Source organism: Pristiophorus japonicus, chromosome 10 (genome assembly GCF_044704955.1).
Source record: "Pristiophorus japonicus isolate sPriJap1 chromosome 10, sPriJap1.hap1, whole genome shotgun sequence".
NCBI lineage: Eukaryota > Metazoa > Chordata > Chondrichthyes > Pristiophoridae > Pristiophorus > Pristiophorus japonicus.
This window is the reverse complement of record NC_091986.1, coordinates 160,570,371-160,595,233: the sequence shown is the minus strand read 5'-3', so window position 1 is coordinate 160,595,233 and position 24,863 is coordinate 160,570,371. Positions and strand designations below refer to the sequence as shown.

The 24,863-nt window shown below is 46.8% G+C and overlaps 1 protein-coding gene across 1 annotated transcript in view; it reads right to left on the bottom strand.

Moving 5' to 3' along the window:
- The window catches only part of LOC139274638 (anoctamin-7-like), a 126,625-nt gene that overhangs the window by 52,763 nt on the left and 48,999 nt on the right, over positions 1 to 24,863 (bottom strand). Inside the window, exons 5-7 of the mRNA XM_070891316.1 lie at positions 11,990 to 12,139; positions 3,718 to 3,910; positions 2,231 to 2,353 (exon numbers count right to left, since the gene is read on the bottom strand). Coding sequence (XP_070747417.1) covers positions 2,231 to 2,353; positions 3,718 to 3,910; positions 11,990 to 12,139 — 466 coding nt within the window. The remainder of the gene's footprint in view (positions 1 to 2,230; positions 2,354 to 3,717; positions 3,911 to 11,989; positions 12,140 to 24,863) is intronic.

Here is a 24,863-nt window from a genome sequence, read left to right as displayed (position 1 = left end):
GATCCCAACCAATTTCTTTCTAGTAACGCAGGCTTGTCTCCTGCCACCACGAAGAGAGGCAAGCTCTGAAATTGATCCTTGTATTTCACCGCTGCAGTGATATGACCTACCACAGGAATTAGCTCTCCTGCGTAACCTCGCAACTCTACCTTGGATTTCTCCAAAGGAAAATCATGCAATTTGTCGAGGTATAACGATTCTTCTGGTACTACGCTCACGGATGCACCAGTGTCGATTACCATGGGTATCTTGGTTCCTGCAACATCTACTTGGATGATGATATTTTTCATATCACTGTTAGATACCCTCGTGCTCCTGATAATGTGTATCTCTTCATCCTGTTGCTTTCCTTCCATGCTATATACTCTCTGGATATTTATACTTATAGCCTTGAAAGTTGGTTTACTCTTCAGTCGGCATGCTTTTGCAAGATGCCCAGTTTTCATGCAGAAGAAGCACTCTGCCTTCATATATGGACAACTTTGAGCAATGTGTTGTCCTAGGCACTGATTACATGACTTCAATGTATTGTTACCTCAGCCAGTTGCTGAGGCCTTGGGGCCCAACTGCCTTTTACTTTTAACCTGCAGGCAATTGACCTTGGTTGTCTGATGACTGGAAATGGTACAAAATTCTCGGGAATATTGGTCGGCCATATCCATTGACATAGTTGTCTGACAAGCTAAATCAAAAGTCAAGTTAGGGGCTGTCAATAACTTCTGATTGCTTCATTTTTCATCCCACAAACAAAGCGGTCACGCAATGCTCGGTCCTGAAAGTTTCCAAAATGACAGTGACTAGATAGTTTTTTAAATGCTACAATGTTCTCACTGATACTTTCGTCAATTAACTGATCATGTGTTCCAAAACGATAACTTTCAGCAATTTCCAGGGGCTCAGGATTGTAGTGCTGTTCTATAAGTGATGTACCTATGGCTTGATGGGAACCAGCAAATTTTTCAGGGTTTCATACACCTCGGGGCCTGCTTCTGTCAGGAAAATAGCCCGTTTTCTTTCCAACACCACACAGTTATGGTTTTCAACATCGGGGACTTCAATGATACTATTCGCAGTGAAAAACATTTGTAGCTGCTCCACATATGCTCCGAAAATCTTACGGTCGCGTTGAACTCCCCCAAGCACCCTATTATTCCCATAGGCGCGGCCATCTGGACTCTGGCAGTTCATCCAAGTGTGCTTGTAATTTACCTTGGATTTTTAGCTGTTCTGCAAACAAAGGACCTCTCGAGTCTCTCTGTTGTTTGGTTGGAATCATCCACCAACAAAAATTTCAGCTAGGGAATCCGATTATCCCATCCTTCATCGCCAATGTGATATATTCTTATGACCTCACAACACACACAGACTCCAAAGGTGGCTGTTTATTCCAGGAACTTATCAGGTGACCTGTCCCTGAAGCTTTATTGTGAATACAACAATGGCTGCAATACCACAGTTATCCACTAGGCGGAGCTATATTACAGGATGGATAGTCCTCTGAACCCTGTGTTAGAGCACTGGGCAGACCAAGCACACCCAAACTTTATTCCACCAGCAGTGACCTGAACCCGCCTGTATTTGCAGAAAAGAAAGTTGGTCTCTGCGGCAGATTGAGAGTCCTGCAGCATTGATAATGACCGCTGTGGGTGTGGCCTGCCTGCTGTCCATAAATAGCAGGCAGAAGGACTCCAGCCTTTCCCTAGCCCAATGACCCTGTTAAAGCAAAAAAAGGGACTCATCTTTAAGGCTGCTGCCTTGCTTTCTCTGATCCTTTGCTTGGACTGAGGCTGGGCGCAGGATACCCCTCAAAATGGGCATCTGGCTGGCCAACAAACAGGACAGTATGGTAGCAGGGCCAACAATGCTCCTTCTATCTCATTTGAATGACCGTACCAAGACGTGTGCCTACTGCAGTCTTGGATATCCCAGGGCAGCATATAAGGGATGTTAAGGGTCTCTGCCACATTTCCTGTGCTTTGCAACCCGGGAATACATGTTCTAGTGAAAATCGGCTCTTGCATTTCACATCTGTGAATCTCTTAATAGTAATCCAAAGTTAGCATTGCAAGTGGATGAATATAATGAAATATTACCTAAAATAGTCTGAATAATGGAGATTTTAAACTCCATTTTATTAGTTTGCGCTAAAAATTGATTCACATATTACAGCAACATTGAAAAGTAGGATATAAAAAAACATCTGAAATATGCTCTTGAATGAACATTTTACCTCATTAGATCCACCGCCTTATCTGCCATTTCAAAGATCATGTTTGGCGTTGAACAGACTATGCTACAATTATATCCATACAATAATGTGTTCACGTCACTGTTGGCATTGTAACATGATACACTGAAAAGAGAAATATATAGCATGTAAACATTTGTAAAACGTGAATTCAGACTGAGCATTTTGGTTTAAGTGTTGACATCAATGTTGCCTTATGTGGCCACGCATGGCTCCAGGGATCCTGCGCAGCTGGCTTGCCAGCTTTTCAATGCAAAAACCGTGCATGCACTGTACTTTGAATGGCCTGCACAGCCCCTTAAAGGGCATGCAGCAGCAAGAAAAATTACAGGGAACATTAGTTGGCATACCAATCAAATTTATTTGAATATTTAAACGTTATGTTCACTACAGTTGCAATATATGTACTAAGAGGTTCATTTACTATACTGCAGCCTAGAAATTCAAATGTACCAGAAACCTGCCGCACAGGGTGGGGTACACATTGCATGCCCCTGTTAATGCTGTCCCAGCCAACACATAATATTCGTGCTGCGTGCTCATTATGAGTCAAGCGAGCAGCAAGCACTATTCACTTCCTGCACACCTGCTTATGGAGGCTGTAAATCGGGTGTCTCTGACGCCACTTAAAAGACGGTCAGCAACTCCGAAAGGGGAGGTGCACTCTGGCTGCAGACAACAGGGAAAGCTTCTAAAGAAAAAAAAATGACTGCAAGACCTGCAGATCATGCCACCTGGTTCTTGGAGGCTGCTTTGGAGGCTCCGATCCAGGCGCTGGACAGGAGGAGGGAAATCCTGTTTTTCCCAGGGAGCAGAAAATCCTCCTAGCAAAAGCTCTACTGCCAGTGGGAAGGCATTGCAGAAGAGGTCAATGCCAAGGGTTTAGCTTCCAGGAGAACACTAACACACTCCCCTCTTTCTTACAGAATGTAGCCCACAACTGCCGGCAGGAGAGTGCTAGCAGAGGAGACCGAGCTGACTGCACACCCTCTCCCCATTTAAAGAAAACGTCTGGCCATCATGGGCAAGGGCAGATTCATGGCTGTGGTGACTGGCAACGCTGGAGAAAACATTGCACAGGGTTTCTTCACACCTTATCCTCTTTAGTCATTATTACTTCTACCTCACCCTACACACCCTGCATGGCAAACTGCAGATGGTTTCACCAGCCACTTGTCTTTCTCTTTCATTTCAGCTGCTGAAGATGTGGACATACCTCTGCCACTTCAGGAAGAGGAAGCCAGCGTTCCTGATGATGCAGCATCACTCAATCTCACCATCGCAAGCACCAGCTCAGGTATTGACACTGTGTGTGCATTAGAGGTTAGGTTGGAGGATGGGTCTTCACGTGATGAATCAATCGGGCAAGGTGAGACAAAATAACCTTCCTTCTACCCTACCTTTTTTATTCTGATCACAAATTGCTGCACTCAAATTCTGTTAGAAAATAACCATATGAATTTCAGTACCTTTGATGAAGGCCATACATGAAAATAGCCAAACCAATGAGTGCAGGAACAATTAAACTGAGTATAAGGATTTCCATTAGAGCAAAATAAAATGCAATTTTTTCTCCAAAATAGTTTCTAATCTTCCACAATGGCTGTAATCTATAGGTGTTAGCCCACAGATTATTAAGCTCCGTCCATCTGTTGTGAAGATCTGCAGAAAGTTAACAAGATTCATTACATTTAATACATATTTGCAAAGTAAATGTAAAATCAGATATTGCATTCAGTGAAACAAAAACTATTTTGATTCCTTTTTTAACAATTAAATTGAGTCCCTAAACATAGATCGTAGAAAAACTTCCAGGAAAGATGAGGGATACAATTATGCATGACTGGCAATAGGCATTTGTGCATTGAGTACCTTCCTGCTTTTAGTTTTTGTTCCACATTTTCCTTTCTGCTTTCCTGAAAGTGGTAACTTTGGTTCCACAGGAGCGGTACCTCATCTCATTTGCTATTCAAATGTAGAGAGTATCATAGCCAATGCCTGAGCCTATCCTCACCAGATGGCCACACATGTACAGCAGGAGTTACAGAATGGAGATCAGGAAATTTCTTAGAGTAACCTTGAAGAGATAGAGATGAGACCAGGGCCCCAGTATAAGAACATAAGAACATAAGAAATAGGAACAGGAGTAGGCCATACGGCCCCTTGAGTCTGCTCCGCCATTCAATGAGATCATGGCTAATCTAATCATGAACTCAGCTCCACTATCCCGCCCGCTCCCCATAATCCCTTATCCCCTTATCGCTCAAGAAACTGTCCATTTCTGTCTTAAATTTATTCAATGTCCCAGCTTTCACAACTCTCCGAGGCAGCAAATTCCACAGATTTACAATCCTCTGAGAGAAGAAATTCTTCCTCATCTCTGTTTTAAATGGGCGGCCCCTTATTCTGAGATCATACCCTCTAGTTCTAGTCTCCCCCATCAGTGGAAACATCCTCTCTGCATCCACCTTGTCAAGCCCCCTCATAATCTTATAAGTTTCGATAAGATCACCTCTCATTCTTCTGAACTCCAATGAGTAGAGGCCCAACCTACTCAACCTTTCCTCATAAGTCAACCCCCTCATCCCCGGAATCAACCTAGTGAACTTTCTTTGAACTGCCTGCAAAGCAAGTATATCCTTTCGTAAATATGGAAACCAAAACTGCATGCAGTATTCCAGGTGTGGCCTCACTAATAACTTGTATAGCTGTAGCAAGACTTCCCTGCTTTTATATTCCATCCTTTTTGCAGTAAAGACCAAGATACCATTGGCCTTCCTGATCATTTGCTGTACCTGCATACTATCCTTTTGTGTTTCATACACAAGTACCCCCAGGTCCCGCTGTACTGCGGCACTTTGCAATCTTTCTCCATTTAAATAATAACTTACTCTTTGATTTTTTTCTGCCAAAGTGCATGATCTCACACTTTCCAACACTATACTCCATCTACCAAATTTTTGCACATTCACTTAGCCTGTCTATGTCCTTTTGCAGATTTTTTGTGTCCTCCTCACACATTGCTTTACCTTCCATCTTTGTATCATCACTAAACTTGGCTACGTTACACTCAGTCCCTTCTTCCAAGTCGTTCATATAAATTGTAAATAGTTGGGGTCCCAGCACTGATCCCTGCGGCACCCCAATAGTTACTGGTTGCCAACCCGAGAATGAACCATTTATCCCGACTCACTGTTTTCTGTTAGTTAGCCAATCCTCTATCCATGCTAATATATTACCCCCAACCCCGTCAACTTTTATCTTGTGCAGTAACCTTTTATGTGGCACCTTGTTAAATGCCTTCTGGAAGTCCAAATACAGTATTTAGGGGGCTGTGCATTTGGAGCTGGGTGGGGGGTGGAGGAGTTATGGACGGGAAACCCGGACGTACGGTTTTCTGAAGGTCCTGCAGTTTTTAACTACAGGCGTATTTTTAATTCTTTGGCTGCGATTTTCCCGTCGCTCAGCGGATGGGATGGGTGGCGAGTCAGTTGTGAAATTTAAAATGATTGACAGTGGGTTGGGAACCCGCTGTCAAAACGCTCACACCTGAAGTTCCTGATGTTGGGTCTGCCAGCACTGAGCAGACCCGACACGTAGCGGAGGGGAACCCAATTCAAATCATTAGTGACTTTTTTACAGCCACTTAAGAATGCTTTTTTGCGCAGCTTCTTGAATTTGACAGGTCGCCCACCGGTTTCCCGCTGTGCCTAGACCTCGTGTGTGAAACTGAGGTGGGAGGTCACTTGCCATTTAATCAGCTGATGAGTTGACAGCTTCAAATGTCAAGTCAAAGCTCCCAGCTAATTGAGAAATGTTCCCTTAACCATTAGCTTCTCTAAACTTCATTTCCACTACAGATTCAGAATGCTGCAAGTCTTTACACAAGTCCCCATCCGTCTGACCTCATTACCTCTCCCACCATTGACTTCTGTCATCTCTACTTCGCCTGCCATCTATTCCATCAACGTGGGTGCACTTTATACTCTCTCATCTTCGTCCTCAAAATCTGACCATGATCATCCCCAACACCAGCATCACTAGGCACACCAGCAGCACCCACAACAACACCAACCTTCTCCGCAATCACGTGATGCTGCGCAGGACAGAGGGCATCAGCACCCGACCACATTGTTGCCCGGGACGCTAGGGATGGCCTCACCATGGCCACATTTATTTCACTTGACGCTGCATACCCTGGCTGCCACATGATGCACCAGGTTGGCACCACCCCACATCAACACCATAAAGCATCCCTACAATGGTCAAGCCATTCCTTTCACACTCACCACCATTGGGGGGGGGGGGGCGGTACTGTTATGTCCCACCATTCACTGCAACTCACTAAGCAACTTCCAAAGGTGCACACAAATCTGTCCAAGAAGGCAAAGTGTTGAAAATAAAGATTTGAATGTTTGACAACACAGTAACAGAAACTTCACAAGAACATTGGCTAAAACATACAAGTGTCTACCCTTGTGTGTTATTAGTTGGTATGATTGGACTAAGATGAGGGTGAGTGTGAGGTGTGGCTAGTGAGATGGGGATGTGATAGTGTAGATAGTTGGAGGTGCAAGGTAAGTTGGTGTGAGGAAAGATGTGCAGGAGTAGGGAAGGGAAAGCACGGCAGGATGAGGTTGCGTGTGGCTTTGCAGTAACATTTCTTGATCTACTGAGATCATTGAAAGGTTTGCACCACTGCAGCCAGGTCCTCCTGACAACAGCTCTGCTTGTACCCTCCCATGCAATGTGCAACCAGGCTTCGTGGGTCTCCTGGGGAGGACTCTTCCTCCCATGGGAAGGAAAAAGGACCTCCCTGCATGCTGTGACTCCCTCTATAAGCATATGGAGGGAATCATAGTAGAGCCTGGGTGCAGCTGTGCACCTCTATGCTGTGCTTGTCAGTGTTTGCAGTACCTCAATGCTATAGAACACCGAGCACATATGTCAAAGTAAATTTGCACATGGTCTCTTTACGGAAACCAGCTGATGACGCATCATCAAATGTCGTCATCTGTCCCACTTCCTTCAATTGGCCGGGAAACGTGATGAGCAGGCCCAATCAGGGGAAAGTCATGTCGGATGCCAGGATGGAGACAGGAGCGGGGCCAGGACCCGCCATCAATGTCGTTCGCTATGGACCCGCTGAGGTAGGAAAAATCGTGGCTTTTCTTCAGGTTTCCCACCCAACAACCAGCCTGTTTAATGGCTGGCTGCCTGTCGGGCTGGAAAGCCTGCAGCAGAAGGTCGCAGCAGAGGAGCAGGTAGGGAGGCAGGGTGAGATTGCGGTCAGAGGTGAGGGGGTTCTAGTGCAGGGGGGAGAAATCTCAGGAGGAGCGAGATGTTGGTCGGCATGAGAGAGGTGGTGGTCGGGGAGCAAGATGGAAGAACAAAAGAAAGACTTGCATTTATATAGCGTTTTCAAAATCACCGGACATCGCAAAGCGCTTTACACTTTTGGAGTGTATTCACTATTGTAATGTGGGAAACACGGCAGCCGATTTGCACACAGCAAGCTCCCACAAACAGCAATGTGAGAATGAGCAGATAATCTGTTTTTGTTATGTTGATTGAGGGATAACTATTGGCCAGGACACTGGGGATAACTCCCCTGATCTTCTTCGAAACAGTGACATGGGATCTTTTACATCCACTTGAAAGAGCAGACGGGGCCTCGGTTTAACATCTTATCCAAAAGATGGCACCTCCGACAGTGTAGCACTCCCTCAGCACTGCAGTGGAGTGTCAGCCTAGATGTTGGTTGGGGGAGCAAAATTTTGGTCGGGGAGCAAGATGTTGGTCGGGGAGCGAGATGGTGGTCAGGGGGAGCGAGATGGTGGTCAGGGGGAGCGAGATGGTGGTCAGGGGGAGTGAGATGGTGGTCGGGGGGAGTGAGATGTTGGTCAAGGGAGAGTGAGATGGTGGTCGGGGAGAGTGAGATGTTGGTCAGGGGGAGTGAGATGTTGGTCAAGGGAGAGTGAGATGGTGGTCGGGGAGAGTGAGATGTTGGTCAGGGGGAGTGAGATGTTGGTCAAGGGAGAGTGAGATGGTGGTCGGGGGGAGTGAGATGTTGGTCAAGGGAGAGTAAGATGCTGGTCGGGGGGAGCGAGATGGTGGTCGGGGAGAGTGGGATGTTGGTCAGGGGGAGTGAGATGTTGGTCGGGGGAGCGAGATGGTGGTCGGGGGGAGCGAGATGTTGGTCAAGGGAGAGTGAGATGGTGGTCGGGGAGAGTGAGATGTTGGTCGGGGGAGTGAGATGTTGGTTAGGGGGAGTGAGATGTTGGTTAGGGGGAGTTAGATGTTGGTCAGGGGTAGTTAGATGTTGGTCAGGAGGAATGAGATGTTAGTCAGGGGAGAGTGAGAGATGGTGGTCGGGGGGAGTGAGATGGTGGTCGGGGAGAGTGGGATGTTGGTCAGGGGGAGTGAGATGGTGGTCGGGGAGAGTGGGATGTTGGTCAGGAGGAATGAGATGTTAGTCAGGGGGAGTGAGATGGTGGTCGGGGGGAGTGAGATGTTAGTCAGGGGGAGTGAGATGGTGGTCGGGGAGAGTGGGATGTTGGTCAGGGGGAGTGAGATGTTGGTCAAGGGAGAGTGAGATGGTGGTCAGGGGGAGCGAGATGGTGGTCGGGGGGAGTGAGATGTTGGTCAGGGGGAGTGAGATGTTGGTCAGGGGAAGCGAGATGGTGGTCAGGGGGAGTGAGATGTTGGTCAGGGGGAGCGAGATTGTGGTCGGGGGGAGCGAGATGGTGGTCAGGGGGAGTGAGATGTTGGTCAGGGGGAGTGAGATGTTGGTCAGGGGAGAGTGAGATGGTGGTCGGGGGGAGTGAGATGTTGGTCAGGGGGAGTGAGATGTTGGTCAGGGGAGAGTGAGATGGTGGTCGGGGAGAGCGAGATGGTGGTCGGGGAGAGTGAGATGTTGGTCAGGGGGAGTGAGATGTTGGTCAGGGGGAGTGAGATGTTGGTCAGGGGGAGTGAGATGTTGGTCAGGGGGAGCGAGATGGTGGTCAGGGGGAGAGAGATGTTGGTCAAGGGAGAGTGAGATGTTGGTCAGGGGGAGCGAGATGGTGGTCAGGGGGAGCGAGATAGTGGTCGGGGGGAGCGAGATGGTGGTCGGGGAGAGTGAGATGTTGGTCAGGGGGAGTGAGATGTTGGTCAGGGGAGAGTGAGATGGTGGTCGGGGGAGTGCGATGTTGGTCAAGGGAGAGTGAGAGATGGTGGTCGGGGGGAGCGAGATGGTGGTCGGGGAGAGTGAGATGTTGGTCAGGGGGAGTGAGATGTTGGTCAGGGGAGAGTGAGATGGTGGTCGGGGGGAGTGCGATGTTGGTCAAGGGAGAGTGAGAGATGGTGGTCGGGGGGAGCGAGATGGTGGTCGGGGAGAGTGAGATGTTGGTCAGGGGAGAGTGAGATGGTGGTCAGGGGGAGTGAGATGTTGGTCAGGGGGAGCGAGATGGTGGTCAGGGGGAGCGAGATGGTGGTCGGGGGGAGAGAGATGTTGGTCAAGGGAGAGTGAGATGTTGGTCAAGGGAGAGTGAGATGGTGGTCAGGGGGAGCGAGATGGTGGTCGGGGGGAGCGAGATGGTGGTCGGGGAGAGTGAGATGTTGGTCAGGGGGAGTGAGATGTTGGTCAGGGGAGAGTGAGATGGTGGTCGGGGGGAGTGCGATGTTGGTCAAGGGAGAGTGAGAGATGGTGGTCGGGGGGAGCGAGATGGTGGTCGGGGAGAGTGAGATGTTGGTCAGGGGAGAGTGAGATGGTGGTCAGGGGGAGTGAGATGTTGGTCAGGGGGAGGGAGATGGTGGTCGGGGGGAGCGAGATGGTGGTCAGGGGGAGTGAGATGTTGGTCAGGGGGAGTGAGATGTTGGTCAGGGGAGAGTGAGATGGTGGTCAGGGGGAGTGAGATGTTGGTCAGGGGTGAGTGAGATGGTGGTCGGGGGGAGCGAGATGGTGGTCGGGGGGAGCGAGATGTTGGTCAGGGGAGAGTGAGATGTTGGTCAGGGGGAGCGAGATGGTGGTCAGGGGGAGTGAGATGTTGGTCAGGGGGAGCGAGATGGTGGTCAGGGGGAGTGAGATGTTGGTCAGAGGGAGTGAGATGTTGGTCAGGGGGAGCGAGATGGTGGTCAGGGGGAGTGAGATGTTGGTCAGGGGGAGCGAGATGGTGGTCAGAGGGAGTGAGATGTTGGTCAGGGGGAGCGAGATGGTGGTCGGGGGGAGCGAGATGTTGGTTAGGGGGAGTTAGATGTTGGTCAGGAGGAACGAGATGTTAGTCAGGGGAACGAGATCGTGGTTGGGGGAAAGATCGTGGGGGAGGGTGGAAATGATCGTCGGGGGTCCAATTGCGGTGGGGAAGGTGGGTGCAGACAGGTTGCGGGGGGTTTACAGGGTAAGCTTGTTCGGCCGGGAGGAAACACTCCTGCTCCTCCTGACCAACAAGCAGTGCTGTAAAGGCACTTACGTTACACATCCAGCCCATCTCGCCTCCTTTTACCTGACGTGTTTCCGAAGCCGAGGAAACCCAGCCGACATGGGTTAAAAATAAAAACACTGTTAAAGTGAAGGCCGCAACCTGCTTAAAACGTTTCAAAAACCGACTCGCCTCCTGAGGGCAGATTGGTTGCCTTCCCTCCCAGCGCCCCCAGTCCCACCTCCGTTAAAATGGGATCGAGGCGGGTTGGGTTCCTGTTTCAGATTTTTTTATTTTTTAACCTCCCACCCGACCCAAACCCATTCGTTTTTGGAGGTTAAAATTACCCTCCAGGTGTCTGTATTACAGAAACAGACAAAACTGGTTTCTAACTATTTTCAGACAAAGAGAATAAGATGTGGTGCTATGGTTACATCATATCCTGTGACCAAAGTAGGTTTGTTATAGAAGAGTTATAAAGGTTGGTGTGTTCTACTGGTCTGGGGACAATTTGAACTTATGGCAAATTCCTTGAGCTTGAACTTAAGACAAGTTCAAGCTTCAAGATATCCAAAGATCCATCCAGTGAGTTGTCTACATGTAAGTAATGCAGATGCACATCGCTTATGTGTTTTCTTCGGCAGCACCTCATAAACACACGACCTCTACCACCTAGAAGGGCATGGCAGCAGGCACATGGGAACACCATCGCCTGCAAGTTCCCCTCCAAGTCACAAATGATCCTGACTTGCAAATATATCACCGTTTCTTCATTGTCGCTGGGTCAAAATCTTGGAACTCCCTACCTAACAACACTTTGCAAGTACTTTCTCAAGGGCAATTAGGGGTGGGCAATAAATGCTGGCCTTGCCAGCGATGCCCACATCCCATGAACAATTTTTTAAAAATTATGATTGATGTGTCAATATAAGCTAAGGCAGAGGCTAAATCTTGCATTTCTCAACAAAATATTAAAGTTGCTGACACTGGAGTGTTGGATCCAATAAGATAACAACAACAACTTGTTTATATATAGCACCTTTAACATAGTTAAAGATCCCACGGAGCATCACAGGAGCGTTATTAGACAAAAGTTGACACCAAGCCACATAAGGAGATATTAGGACAGGTGACCAAAATCTTGATCAAAGATATAGATTTTAAGGAGTGTCTTAAAAGAGGATAGCGAGGCAGAGAGGTTGAGAGAGGGACCAGAGCAGATAAGGCAGAAGCCAAAATCTTGCACCTACAATTCGCATGAATTATCTGATACATTATCCACCTTCACCAAAATTCATCTGCAGTCAGTCACACTGGTCATGAGACTTTCTCTACCTACCACCATTTTTCTGTGTTGAAGATGCACTAGGTTCCTCATCAGATTTGGGTTTAGGTCCTTCATGCAGTGTGAAGGCAGATTGAAATGCTTTCTTCATTAGTAAGTATGGTAAAGTGGGAATCTGTTTAATTTTTCCATCTTCTTTCTCACAATCTATTTGTTAGAAAACAACAACCTGCTTTAATAAGAATAACAGTCAAGGAATGAGAGAACATTCTGTCTCAATATAAATTTGTGAATAAGGAATACTGAGTTTAACAACATTCAAGGATTATGTGAGATGTGTCAGCGTGGCTCAATACTAGTACTTTCATCTCTGAATCAAAAGTTTGTGGGTTCTAAGCCTCACTCCAGAGTCTTGACCTTATATTCCAGGCTGACACTTCAATACAGTACTGCTGGATTGTTCAAGGTGCTCTCTTTCGGATAAGATGTTAAACTGGAGTCCTATCTGCCCTCTCAGGTGGATGCAAAACATCCCATGGCATTATTTGAAGAAGGCAGTTCCCTTGATGTACTGGCCAACCTTCATTCTTCAAGCAGTCCTTTATTATACTGCTGTTTGTGGGATTGCCAAATAAGACTCCCAAAGCAAGCGCTCTACTCGGAGCTCCTTCATGGCAAACGAGCCAAAGGTGGGCAGCGGAAACGTTACAAGGACGTTACAAAGCTTCCCTGATAAAGTACAACATCCCCACTGACACCTGGGAGTTCCTGGCCAAAGACCGCCCTAAGTGGAGGAAGTGCATCCAGGAGGGCGCTGAGCACCTCGAGTCTCAACGCCGAGAGCATGCAGAAATCAAGTGCAGGCAGCGGAAAGAGCGTGCGGCAAACCAGTCCCACCCACCCCTTCCCTCAACGACTATCTGTCCCACCTGTGACAGAGTCTGTGGCTCTCGTATTGGACTGTTCAGCCAACAAAGACTCACTTCAGGAGTGGAAGCAAGTCTTCCTCGATTCCGAGGGACTGCCTATGATGATGATGTTGTTTGTGGGATCTTGCAGTGTGTAAATTGGCATCCACGTTTAACTACATTAAAATGGTGAATACTATTGTGTTTCTAACACAGATGAGGCTGCACACAGGGAAATTAAAGTATCAGTGACCTCAGTCTTTAATAATATACTCCAGAGTGAGGAACAGGCCTTAGGGGCCGGCTTATATACAGTGCTCCCAAGGGATGCTGGGATCCCTTGGCACTTCAGGGAATGAGCTCCCTTGTGGTAGAAAATGGGAGTGTATGCTTTACAGATACACAACGTCACTCCCCCGCCAAAGTCAAAGTGAAAACTATTTACAAGGTGAGGCGGTCGGGAGCCTTTCTTTCCCTGGTGGACCGCCTCGGTACAAATGTCTGTTCTGGTGTGTTGGCTGTGCCCTCGCTGGGCTGGCGTGTTGTTGGTCCTGCAGGGCTGCTGGGTGAGCCTGGCCTTGCTGGGCTGTTGGACGTGATGGGTTCGATTTCCTGCTCCGGCGTGATGTCGTTGATCCTTTGGGTGTGTGTTGTGGGCTCGAAAAAGGTGGTGTCTGCTGTGGGTTGTTCAAGGCAGTCTGTGAACTGCAGCCTTGTTTGGTCCAGGTGCTTTCTGCAAATTTGTCCATTGTCTAGTTTGACTACAAACACCCTATTCCCTTCTTTAGCTATCACCGTGCCCGCAATCCACTTGGGACCATGTCCATAGTTTAGCACATACACAGGGTCATTCAGATCAATTTCCCGTGACACAGTGGCGCGACCATCGTTTACATTTTGTTGCTGCCGCCTGCTCTCTATCTGCAGGTTGGAGTGAACCAGCGAGTGTCCTTTTCATGAGTAGCTCAGCTGGGGGCACCCCTGTGAGCGAGTGGGGTCTTGTGCGGTGGCTGAGCAGTACTCGGGAAAGGCGGTTTTGGAATGAACCTTCTGTGACTCGCTTAAGGCTTTGTTTGATGGTTTGTACTGCCCGCTCTGCCTGCCCATTGGAGGCTGGTTTTAACGGGGCCGAGGTGACATGTTTGATCCCATTGCGGGTCATGAATTCTTTAAATTCGGCACTGGTGAAACATGGCCCGTTGTCACTGAGCAGTATGTCAGGCAGGCCATGGATGGCAAACATGATTCTCAGGCTTTCAATGGTGGCGGTGGCGGTGTTTCCCGACATTATTTCACATTCAATCCATTTTGAAAAAGCATCCACCACCACCAGGTAAATTTTACCGAGAAACGGGCCCGCATAGTCGACATGGATCCTCGACCATGGTCTGGAAGGATAGGACCACAAACTTAGTGGTGCCTCTCTGGGCGCGTTGCTCAACTGAGCACACACGTTGCATTGCCGTACACAGGACTCTAAGTCAGAGTCGATACCGGGCCACCATATGTGGGATCTGGCTATCGCTTTCATCATTACTATACCCGGGTGTGTGCTGTGGAGATCCGAGATGAACGTCTCCCTGCCCTTTTTTGGTAGCACTACGCGGTTATCCCACAACAGGCAGTCTGCCTGAATGGACAGCTCGTCCTTTCGCCGCTGGAACAGCTTGATTGGCTCTTGCATTTCAACGGGGATGCTGGCCCAGCTCCCATGCAGTACACAGTTTTTTACTAGAGACAGCAGAGAATCTTGGCTGGTCCAAGTCCTAATCTGGCGGGCCGTGACAGGTGATTTATCATTTTCAAACGTTTCCATGACCATCAACAAGTCTGCGAGCTGCGCCACCATCAACAAGTTTGCAGGCTGCGCCATTTCCACCTCCGTGGTCGGCAATGGTAGCCGACTGAGAGCATCCGCACAGTTCTCGGTGCCTGGCCTGTGGTGGATGGTATAGTTATACGCTGATAGCGCGAGTGCCCACCTTTGTATGCGGGCTGAGGCATTAGTACTTATCCTCTTGTTTTCAGCGAACAGGGATGTGAGGGACTAGTGATCGGTTTCCAGCTCAAATTTGAGGCCAAACAGGTACTGATGCATTTTCTTTACCCCGAACACACACGCTAATGCCTCTTTCTCAATCATGCTGTAGGCCCTCTCAGCCTTAGACAGGCTCCTGGAAGCATAGACGACAGGTTGCAACTTCCCCGAAACGTTAGCTTGTTGTAATACATACCCGATCCGTATGATGACGCGTCACATGCTAGCACAAGTCTTTTATACGGGTTATACAACACAAGCAGCTTGTTGGAGCATAAAATGTTTCTGGCTTCCTCAAAAGCAATTACTTGTTTTTTTCCCCATACCCAGTTCTCACCTTTGCGCAATAACACATGTAGGGGCTCTAAAAGGGTGTTTAACCCCGGTAGGCAGTTACCAAAATAGTTGTGGAGTCACAGGAAAGACCGCAGCTCCGTGACGTTCTGTGGCCTGGGCGTGTTCCTGATAGCCTCTGTCTTGGCGTCTGTGGGCCGAATGCCGTCCGCCGCGATCTTTCTCCCCAAAAACTCCACTTCTGTTGCCATGAAGATGCATTTCGACCTCTTCAGCCGCAGCCCTACACGATCCAGTCGCTGGAGGACCTCCTCCAGGTTTTGTAGGTGCTCGGCGGTGTCCCGACCCGTGACCAATATGTCGTCCTGAAAAACCACCGTGTGAGGTACCGACTTGAGTAGGCTCTCCATGTTTCTCTGGAAGATCGCTGCAGCCAACCGAATTCCAAACGGGCAGCTGTTGTAGATGAACAGTCCCTTGTGCGTATTGATGCATGTGAGGTCCTTCAAAGACTCCGCTAGCTCCTGCGGCATGTAGGCCGAAGTCAGGTCGAGCTTGGTGAATGTCTTACCTCCTGCCAGCATCGCAAATAGATCGTCTGCCTTTGATAGTGGGTATTGGTCCTGTAGCGAGAAACGATTAATAGTTACTTTATAATCGCCACAAATCCTGACTGGACCATCACTTTTGAGTACTGGAACAATCGGGCTGGCCCACTCGCTGAATTCCACTGGGGAGATGATGCCCTCGTATTGCAGCCTGTTCAGCTTGATTTCCACTCTCTCCCTCATCATGTGAGGTACCACTCGCGCTTTGTGGTGAAAGGGTTGTGTCTCTGGGACCAAGTAGATCCGCACCTTCACCCCGGAAAAGTTTCCAATGCCTGGCTCAAAAAGGGAAGGAAATTTGTTAAGAACCTGGGTACATGAGGCCTCATCGACATGTGATAGCGCTCGGATGTCTTCCCAATTCCAGCGGATTTTGCCCAGCCAGCTCCTTCCAAGCAGTATGGGGTCATCGCCCTGGACAATCCAGAGTGGCAGTTCGTGCACCGTGCCCTCGTAGGTGACCTTGACCATGGCGCTGCCCAGGATAGTGATAAGCTCTTTGGTGAACGTTCTCAGTTTCGTGTGGATGGGGCTCAGGGCTGGTCTGAATGCCTTGTTGCACCATAGTCTCTCAAACATGTTTTTACTCATGATGGATTGGCTAGCGCCAGTGTCCAGTTCCATGGCTAAGGGTAAGCCATTCAATTTTACGTTTAGCATTATAGGTGGACATTTCGTCGAAAATGTGTGCCCCTCGTGTACTTCAGCATTTGCCTCCTCTTTCTGAGGCTTGAAATGGCTTTGATCCACCATGGACCGATCTTCCTCTGCCACGTGGTGGTTAGCAGGTTTTGCAGAGCTTGCAGCTCGTTGGAGGTGCCCCATTGTTCCACAGCTCTTGCAAACATACCCTTTGAAGTGGCATGAATAGGCTGAATGGAAGCCTCCACAATGCCAACAAGATGTGAATTGCCTTGCATTCATCCTTTGTTGCGGACTCTGAGTCATCTGGGACACCTGAGGCCTGCTGGCAGTTGCAGACTCATGGGTTCTGCCCTGTACATTTCTGCTCGCAAACACAGTTCCAGTTAATTTATGAACATTGCTAGCACTTGTGTGCTGAGAGATTTGTTTGGTGTTATCACTGGTGGACATAAACGCTTGTGCTATCGCAATGGCCTTACTGAGGGTCGGTGTCTCTACAGTCAAAAGTTTTCGTAAGATGGTCTCGAGGCCAATGCCCAGTATAAAAAAGTCTTTTGGCATCTGCTCCAGGTAGTCATCAAACTCACATTGTCCTGCAAGTCACCTTAGCTCGGCGACGTAGCTCGCCACTTCCTGACCTTCAGATCGCTGGCACGTGTAGAACCGATACCTCGCCATCAGCATGCTCTCCCTCGGGTTAAGATGCTCCTGAACCAGTCTACATAGCTCCTCATATGACTTACATGTGGGTTTCACCGGAGCCAGAAGATTCTTCATGAGGCTGTAGGTCGGTGCCCCGCAGACTGTGAGGAGGCCCGCTCTCCTTTTTGCAGCGCTTCCTTCTCCATCCAGCTCGTTGGCTACCAAGTACTGGTCTAGCCATTCGACATAGGCTTCCCAGTCCTCACCCTTCGAGAACTTCTCCAGGATGCCCACAGTTTGCTGCATCTTTGCGTTGGATTCGTATTCTCATCGCCAGTTATTGTGTTCCTAACACAGATGAGGCTGCACACAGGGAGGTTAAAGTAACAGTGACCTCAGTCTTTAATAAGACACTCCAGAGTGAGGAACAGGCCTCAGGGGCCGGCTTATATATAGTGCTCCCAAGGGATGCTGGGATCCCTTGGGACTTCAGGGGATGAGCTCCCTGGTGGCGGAACATGGGAGTGCATGCTTTACAGAGACACAACAAATACACTTAAAAAATAATGGCCCTGAATTCACGGTCGGTGGTGTAGCTAAGGAATACGCCACAAACATTGGAACGCAATTTGCACTTACTTTGTGCAAATCCCCCTTCAAGAAGTAGCTTTTAAACGGTGCAGAGTTGTGCACAGCATATTGGCCCACAGATCCCGGGGCATATCGTTGTGTGTATGCAAACCTGGGATCATGTGGGCGGTGCTACTTTCACTTCCTGACTCTTAGCCAATCAGGAAACAGAGGAGATTGCTGAATTGCGAACAACACATTTTAAATCATTTAGCAACCAGAAATGCTATTTTATTAATAAATTATGATCATTGCAGTTCTATTTAATACACAAACTAAGATTTCAACATTAATAGAATTCAATCAAAAACTGAAAAGTCTTGAGATACTTTTTACTGAAGGTGTTCTTAAAACCATAAAGCTCGATTAGAATGCATTTTATACAAAACATGCAGCTCAATTAACATTGGCCCTTTAATTCTGGGCCATGACAATTTCAACTTATAATTACGTCTATTGAATTAGTTTCTCCACTGTTAGACTAACTTTTGATTAATTTAAATAATCGAAAATCGAGAGTTTAAATGTCTGATAACATGAGGAAATCTTGAAAGTGAATTAAATCCTATCTAAATAGAAGTTGTGAAATAACTAAACCAAAACTATAAAATGCTTTTGGGCAGCAAAGATGGTGACGCAAAAAGACCCTGCTGTCAGACTCAAACAAATGAAAGTTTTCAAAGTTCGTATCGCTCAGACACCGTCCAGTGTCTTATTGTTATGGGCTGTAGCATAAACCTAGCTCAATATTAATACAATCTCATCCGCACTCTCCTTACGCTGTGAAACAGGCTCCTGCGCCTGTTTCTACCAGATGTAAAAATTTTCAGGGTAATTAATGCATAGTAGGTAGGCAATTAGCCCAACTTTCACCAATACATTGATTTGAATGAGGAGGTCAAATGTGCAGCGAAGCCTATGTGCAGTCGGAACTTATCGCAAATTTGGGATTTACCACGTGCTTCCAAAACTTGTAATCAATTTCACAGTACTCTGAGAGCATGCCGTCATACCGACCGCAACTTCAGAGTCAGAATACTGGCTGTGAAGCACTTCGGGACATTGTGAAATGTGCTATATAATTGCAAGCTCAAGCTATTGGGACAGACTGAGGCCTTGATGTAAAAAAAATAAAGATGATATTAAAAGATACAGTGGGGAGGATAGTGAGAGACTTCAAGAGGACAGAGACAGGCTGGTGGAATGGGCGGACACGTGGCAGATGAAATTTAACGCAGAAAAGTGTGAAGTGATACGTTGTTGCAAACGTTACACCATTGTTCAAAAAAGGGTGTAAAGGTAAACACAACTATAGACCAGTCAATTTAACCTCGGCAGTGCGGAAACCTTTAGAAACAATAATCAGGGACAAAACTAACAGTCACTTGGACAAGTGTGGATTAATTAAGGAAAGCCAGCACGGATGTGTGAAAGGCAAATTGTGTTTAACCAACTTAACCGAGTCTTTTGATGAGGTAACAGAGAGAGTTGATGAGGGCAATGCGGTTGATATGGTGTACATGAATTTCTAAAAGGCATTTGATAAAGTGCCACATAATAGGCTTTCCAGCAAAGTTGATGCCCATGGAATAAAAGGGACAGTGGAAGCATGGATATGAAATTGGTTAAGTGACAGGAAGCAGAGAGTAGGGTGAACGGTTGTTTTTCGGACTGGAGGAAGGTATACAGTGGTGTTCCCCGGGGTCGATACTAGGACCACTGCTTTTCTGATATATATTAATGACTTGGATGTGGGTGTGCAGGACACAATTTCAAAATTTGCAGACGACACAAGAGTTGGAAGTATCATCATCATCACAAGCAGTCCCTCGGAATCGAGGAGACTTGCTTCCACTCTTAAAATGAGTTCTTAGGTGGCTGTACAGTCCAATACGAGAACCATATTCTCTGTCACAGGTGGGACAGATAGTCATTGAGGGAAAGGGTGGGTGGGACTGGTTTGCCGCACACTCTTTCCGCTGCCTGCGCCTGACTTCTGCACGCTCTCGGCGATGAGACTCGAGGTGCTCAGCGCCCTCCCAGATGCACTTCCTCCACTTAGGCGCTCTTTGGCCAGGGACTCCCAGGTGTCAGTGGGGATGTTGCACTTTATCCGGGAGGCTTTGAGAGTGTCCTTGTAAAGTTTCTACCGCCCTACTTTGGTTCGTTTGTCGTGAAGGAGTTCCGAGTAGAGCGCTTGCATTGGGAGTCTCGTGTCAGGCATGCGATCTATGTGGCCTGCCCAGCGGAGCTGATCAAGTGTGGTCAGTGCTTCAATGCTGGGGATGTTGGCCTGGTCGAGGACGCTGATGTTGGTTGTCTGTCCTCCCAGGGGATTTGTAGGATCTTGCGGAGACATCGTTGGTGGTATTTCTCCAGTGACTTGAGGTGTCTACTGTACATGGTCCATGTCTCTGAGCCACACAGGAGGGCGGGTATTACTACAGCCCTGTAGACCATGAGCTTGGTGGCAGTTGAGAGACTTCAAGAGGACATAGACAGGCTACTGGAATAGGTGGACACATGGCGAATGAAATTTAATGCAGAAAAGTGTGAAGTGAAAAATTTTGGTAGAATGAGGAAAGGAAATATAAACTAAAGGGTACAATTCTAAAGGGAATGCATGAACAGAGAGACCATTGGGTATGTGGGCACAAATCATTGAAGGTGGCAGGGCAGGTTGAAAAAGCGGTTAAAAAAGCTTATGGGATCGTGGGCTTCATAAATAGAAGTATAGAGTACGAAAGCATGGAAATTATAATGAAACTGTATAAAACACTGGTTCGGCCTCAACTGGAGTATTGTGTCCAATTCTGGGTATCGCACTTTAGGAAGGATGTGAAGGCCTTAGAGAGGATGCAGAAAAGATTTATGAGAATGATTCCAGGGATGAGGGACGTCAGTTACGTGAATAGACTTTAGAAGCTAAGGTTATTCTCCTTAGAGCAAAAAAGATTGAGAGGAGATTTGATAGAGGTGTTCAAAATCATGAGGGGTCTGGACAGAATAGATAGAGAGAAACTGTTCCCATTGGCAGAAGGGTCGAGAACCAGAGGACACAGATTTAAGGTGATTGGCAAAAGAACCAAAGGCGACATAAGAAAAAACAATTGCACAACGAGTGGTTAGTATCTGTAATGCACTGCCTGAAAGGGTAATGGAAATCAATCACTGCTTTCAAAAGGGAGTTGGATAAGTACCACAGAAGAAAAGATATTGCAGGGCTAGGGGGGAAGGGCAGGGGCGTGGGACTAGCTGAGGTCCTCTTGCAGAGAGCCGGCACGGGCCTTCTTCCGTGCTCTAACCATTCTATGATTCTATGATTCTCCCAATCCTCAAGCTTATTATGCTTTTTAGCAACTTTATAAGTTTCTTCTTTTAATCTTATACTATCTTTAAGTTATCTAGATTGCCATGGCTGTACAACTTTTCCAGTGGAGATTTTATTCATCAAGGTAACATATATTCGTTGAAAATTCTGAATTATTTCTTTAAATGTTTGCCATTCCTTATCTACCATCTCATCTTTTAATCTAGTTGCTCAATCTACTGTAACCAACTCGCTCCTCATACCTCTACAATTGGCTTTGTTTAAATTTAAGACCCTAGTTTTGGACAACCACATCACTCTCAAACTTAATATGAAATTCTATTATATTATAATCATTTTTCACTAGAGATCCTTTACATATTGTCCTAGAAAACTGTCTTGAATGCATTCCATGAACTCGTCCTCCAAGTTACTTTTGCCAATTTGGTTTGGCCAGTCCAGAGGAAGATTAAAGTCCCCCGCGATTATCGCATTAACCTTGCTACATCCTCTTCTAATTTCTGATTGATATTCTGTCTAACACTATAACTACTGTTAGGGGTCATATAAATTACTCCCACCATGTTTTCTGCCCTTTTATTTCTAAGCTCCACCCATACTGATTGTTCATCCTGATTTTCTGGGCTAAGATCTTTTCTCACGACTGCCTTTATCTCATCCTTTATTATCAGACTTCACCCCCTCCCCCCCACCCCCTGCCCCCTACTTCCCTGCACACACCTCCTTTTTATTTTGCTTATCTTTTCTAAAAAATCAACTACAACCACACCTCATTAATAGTTACTAGATCAAACCCATTTATCTCTATTTGTGCCATTAATTAATCTATTTTGTTCCAAGTGCTTCATGCATTCAGATACAGCGCCTTTAATTTTAACTTTTTACTATTTTTCCCTGATGTGGCCTTAGTCGCTAATGCTCCATTACCGTTGTTAAACTCGCTGTCCCTTCCTAACACAATCTGCTTGATTTTACCCAAATCGCTACTTTGCTCTACAGTCTTGACATTTCTCTTCAAACTTATAAATTTACCCTTACCTGAACCCTCCACCCCTTATTAGTTTTAAGTCCTATCTACAGCCCTAATTATTTGATTCACCAGGGCACTGGTCCCAGCCCAGTTTAAGTGGAGTTTGTCCCAATGGAACAGCTCCCTCTTTCCCTAGGGCTGGTGCCAGTGCCCCATAAATTGAAACTCCTACCTCCTACACCACTCTTTCAGGAACATATCAATTAGAATTGATGAATAACCAATAAGAAATCAAGGCCTAGAAATTGGGAAAGCTGGAAACCTGTGGGTAACATTGGCGGGTAAGGATAACGCCCGCCGGCCGCGAGAACGCAGGCAGTACTGGCATTTTGGTACTGCCTGCTCATTATCATCAGCGTGGCGGTGATATTCCAGTGCAGCATGCTCTTTGCAGCACTAATCTTAGAAGGAGGCCAAAGGTCGCCTCTGTCTCCCCATCGCAGTGTCGGGGAACAGGGAAGAAAGGAGCGACCCGAACAGCCGTACGTGCTCCAAATATATTAGTTGCCACCTGATATTTGTCAATTTTTTGTTTTTTATGACATGAATGCAGATAAAAGAGATCTTATTACAGATCATCTTCAATTGTTGAAATGGAGTTCACCCATTGACTTACTGACCCACAAACACTGTAGACATCCCGGAAAGCTGCCAGAAAATGCAACCGCCCACCACTAATGGGCAAAAAATGAAAGTTTAAAAGAAGAACCTTTATAAAGGAGGCATTTGAAGTTTCAACATCCATCCTCAGTCCTGGCAGACTCCTCATGACCATAAAAGTTGCTGAAAGACCTGTTAGTGGCAGCAAACACTGGCGTGATTTAGCGTGGGAGGCAATGCGAGCGGAGAACTCCAAAATGGATGAGCTGGCACCAACTCGGCTTTGTAGGCTGATTGATGTCACACTCCAACTCATTAAAATACTTTCGCCGATAGCAGGCAACATGCTGAAAATGGCAGTTGCCGCTGGACCCGCCACCAGCTGGTGACAGAGCGTTGGCCGCTGTTTTTTCGCCATTTCATGCCGCTAATTGGTGGCGCAAACCACCCAAATTTCTAGGCCCAAGTCTTTTTTCTCAAATAAAGCTGAAAGATTATGCAGATTAGAATGATAGTCCAGGAATAAAAGTTCTCAATTGGGGAAAGGTCAATTTTACTAAGATGAGATGTGATTTAACAAAAGTGGACTGGAAACAACTACTTGAAGGTAATTCAATGTCAGAGCAGTGGGAGGAATTCAAGGATGAGATAGGGAGACTTCAGAGCAAATATGTTCCCACAAAAAAAGGGTGGGACCCCCAAATCTAGAGCCCCTGGATGTCAAGGGGCACAAAGGGTAAGATAAGGATAAAAAGGGAAGTTTATGTCAGATATCGAGCACTAAATACTGCAGAAAGCCTAGAGGAGTATAGAAAGAGCAGAGGTGAAATTAAAAAGAAAATCATAAAAACAAAGAGGGCATGAAAAATTATTGGTAAGTAAAATCAAGGAAAACCCAAAGTTGTTTTAAAAATATAACTAATAGGATAACTAAAGAAAGAGTAAGTCCCATTAGAGACCAAAAAGATAAGCTGTATGTTGAGGCGGAAGATGTGGGTATGGATCGTAATGAGTACTTTGTGTCTGTCTTCACAAAAGAGAGGGACAATGCAGCCATTGGCGTTAAGGAGGAGTGTGAAATATTAGATGAGATACAAATAGTGAGGGAGGAAATATTAAAGGGTTTAGCAACTTTGAAAGTAGATAAATCGACAGGCCCGGATAAATTGTATCCCAGGCTGTTAAGAGAAGCAAAGGAGGAAATAGCAGAGGCTCTAACCATCATTTTTCAATCCTATCTGGCTACAGGTGTGGTGCTGGAGGACTGCTAACATTGTACCATTGTTTAAAAAGGGAGAACGGGATAGAACAAGTAATTACAGTCCTGTCAGCATAACCTCGGTGGTGGGTAAATTATTGGAAAAAAATTATGAGGGACAGTATTACTCGTCATTTAGTAAGGCATGGATTAATCAAGGACAGTCCGCATAGATTTGTTATGGGAATGTCAGGTCTGACTAACTTGATTAAATTTTTTGAGGAGGTAATGAGGATCGTTGAGGATAGCGCGTTTGATGTTGTCCACATGGATTTTAGCAAGGCTTTTGATAAGGTCCCATATGGCAGACTGGTCAGAAAAGTAAAAGCCCATGGGATCCAAGTGAAAATGGCAAGTTGGATCCAAAATTGGCTCAGTGGCAGGAAGCAAAGGCCAATGGTCGATGTGTGTTTTTGTGACTGGAAGGCTGTTTCCAATGGGGCTCCCAGGGCTCAGTACATAAGAACAAAATAAATAGGAGCAGGAGTAGGCCATACGGCCCCTCGAGCCTGCTCTGCCATTTAATATGATCATGGCTGATCCGATCATGGACTCAGGTCCACTTCCCTGCCCGCTCTCCATAATCTCTTATTCCCTTATCGTTTAAGAAACTGTCTATTTCTGTCTTAAATTTATTCAAAAGACCCAGCTTCCATAGTTCACTGAGGCAGCGAATTCCACAGGTCCACAATCCTCAGAGAAGAAATTTCTCCTCATCTCAGTTTTAAATGGGCGGCCCCTTATTCTAAGATTATGCCCTCTAGTTCTAGTCTCTCCGATCAGTGGAAACATCCTCTCTGCATCCACCTTGTCAAGCCCCCTCATAATCTTATACGTTTCGATAAGATCACCTCTCATTCTTCTGAATTCCAATGAGTAGAGGCCCAACCGACTCAATCGTTCCTCATAAGTCAACCCCCTCATCTCCGGAATCAACTTTGTGAACC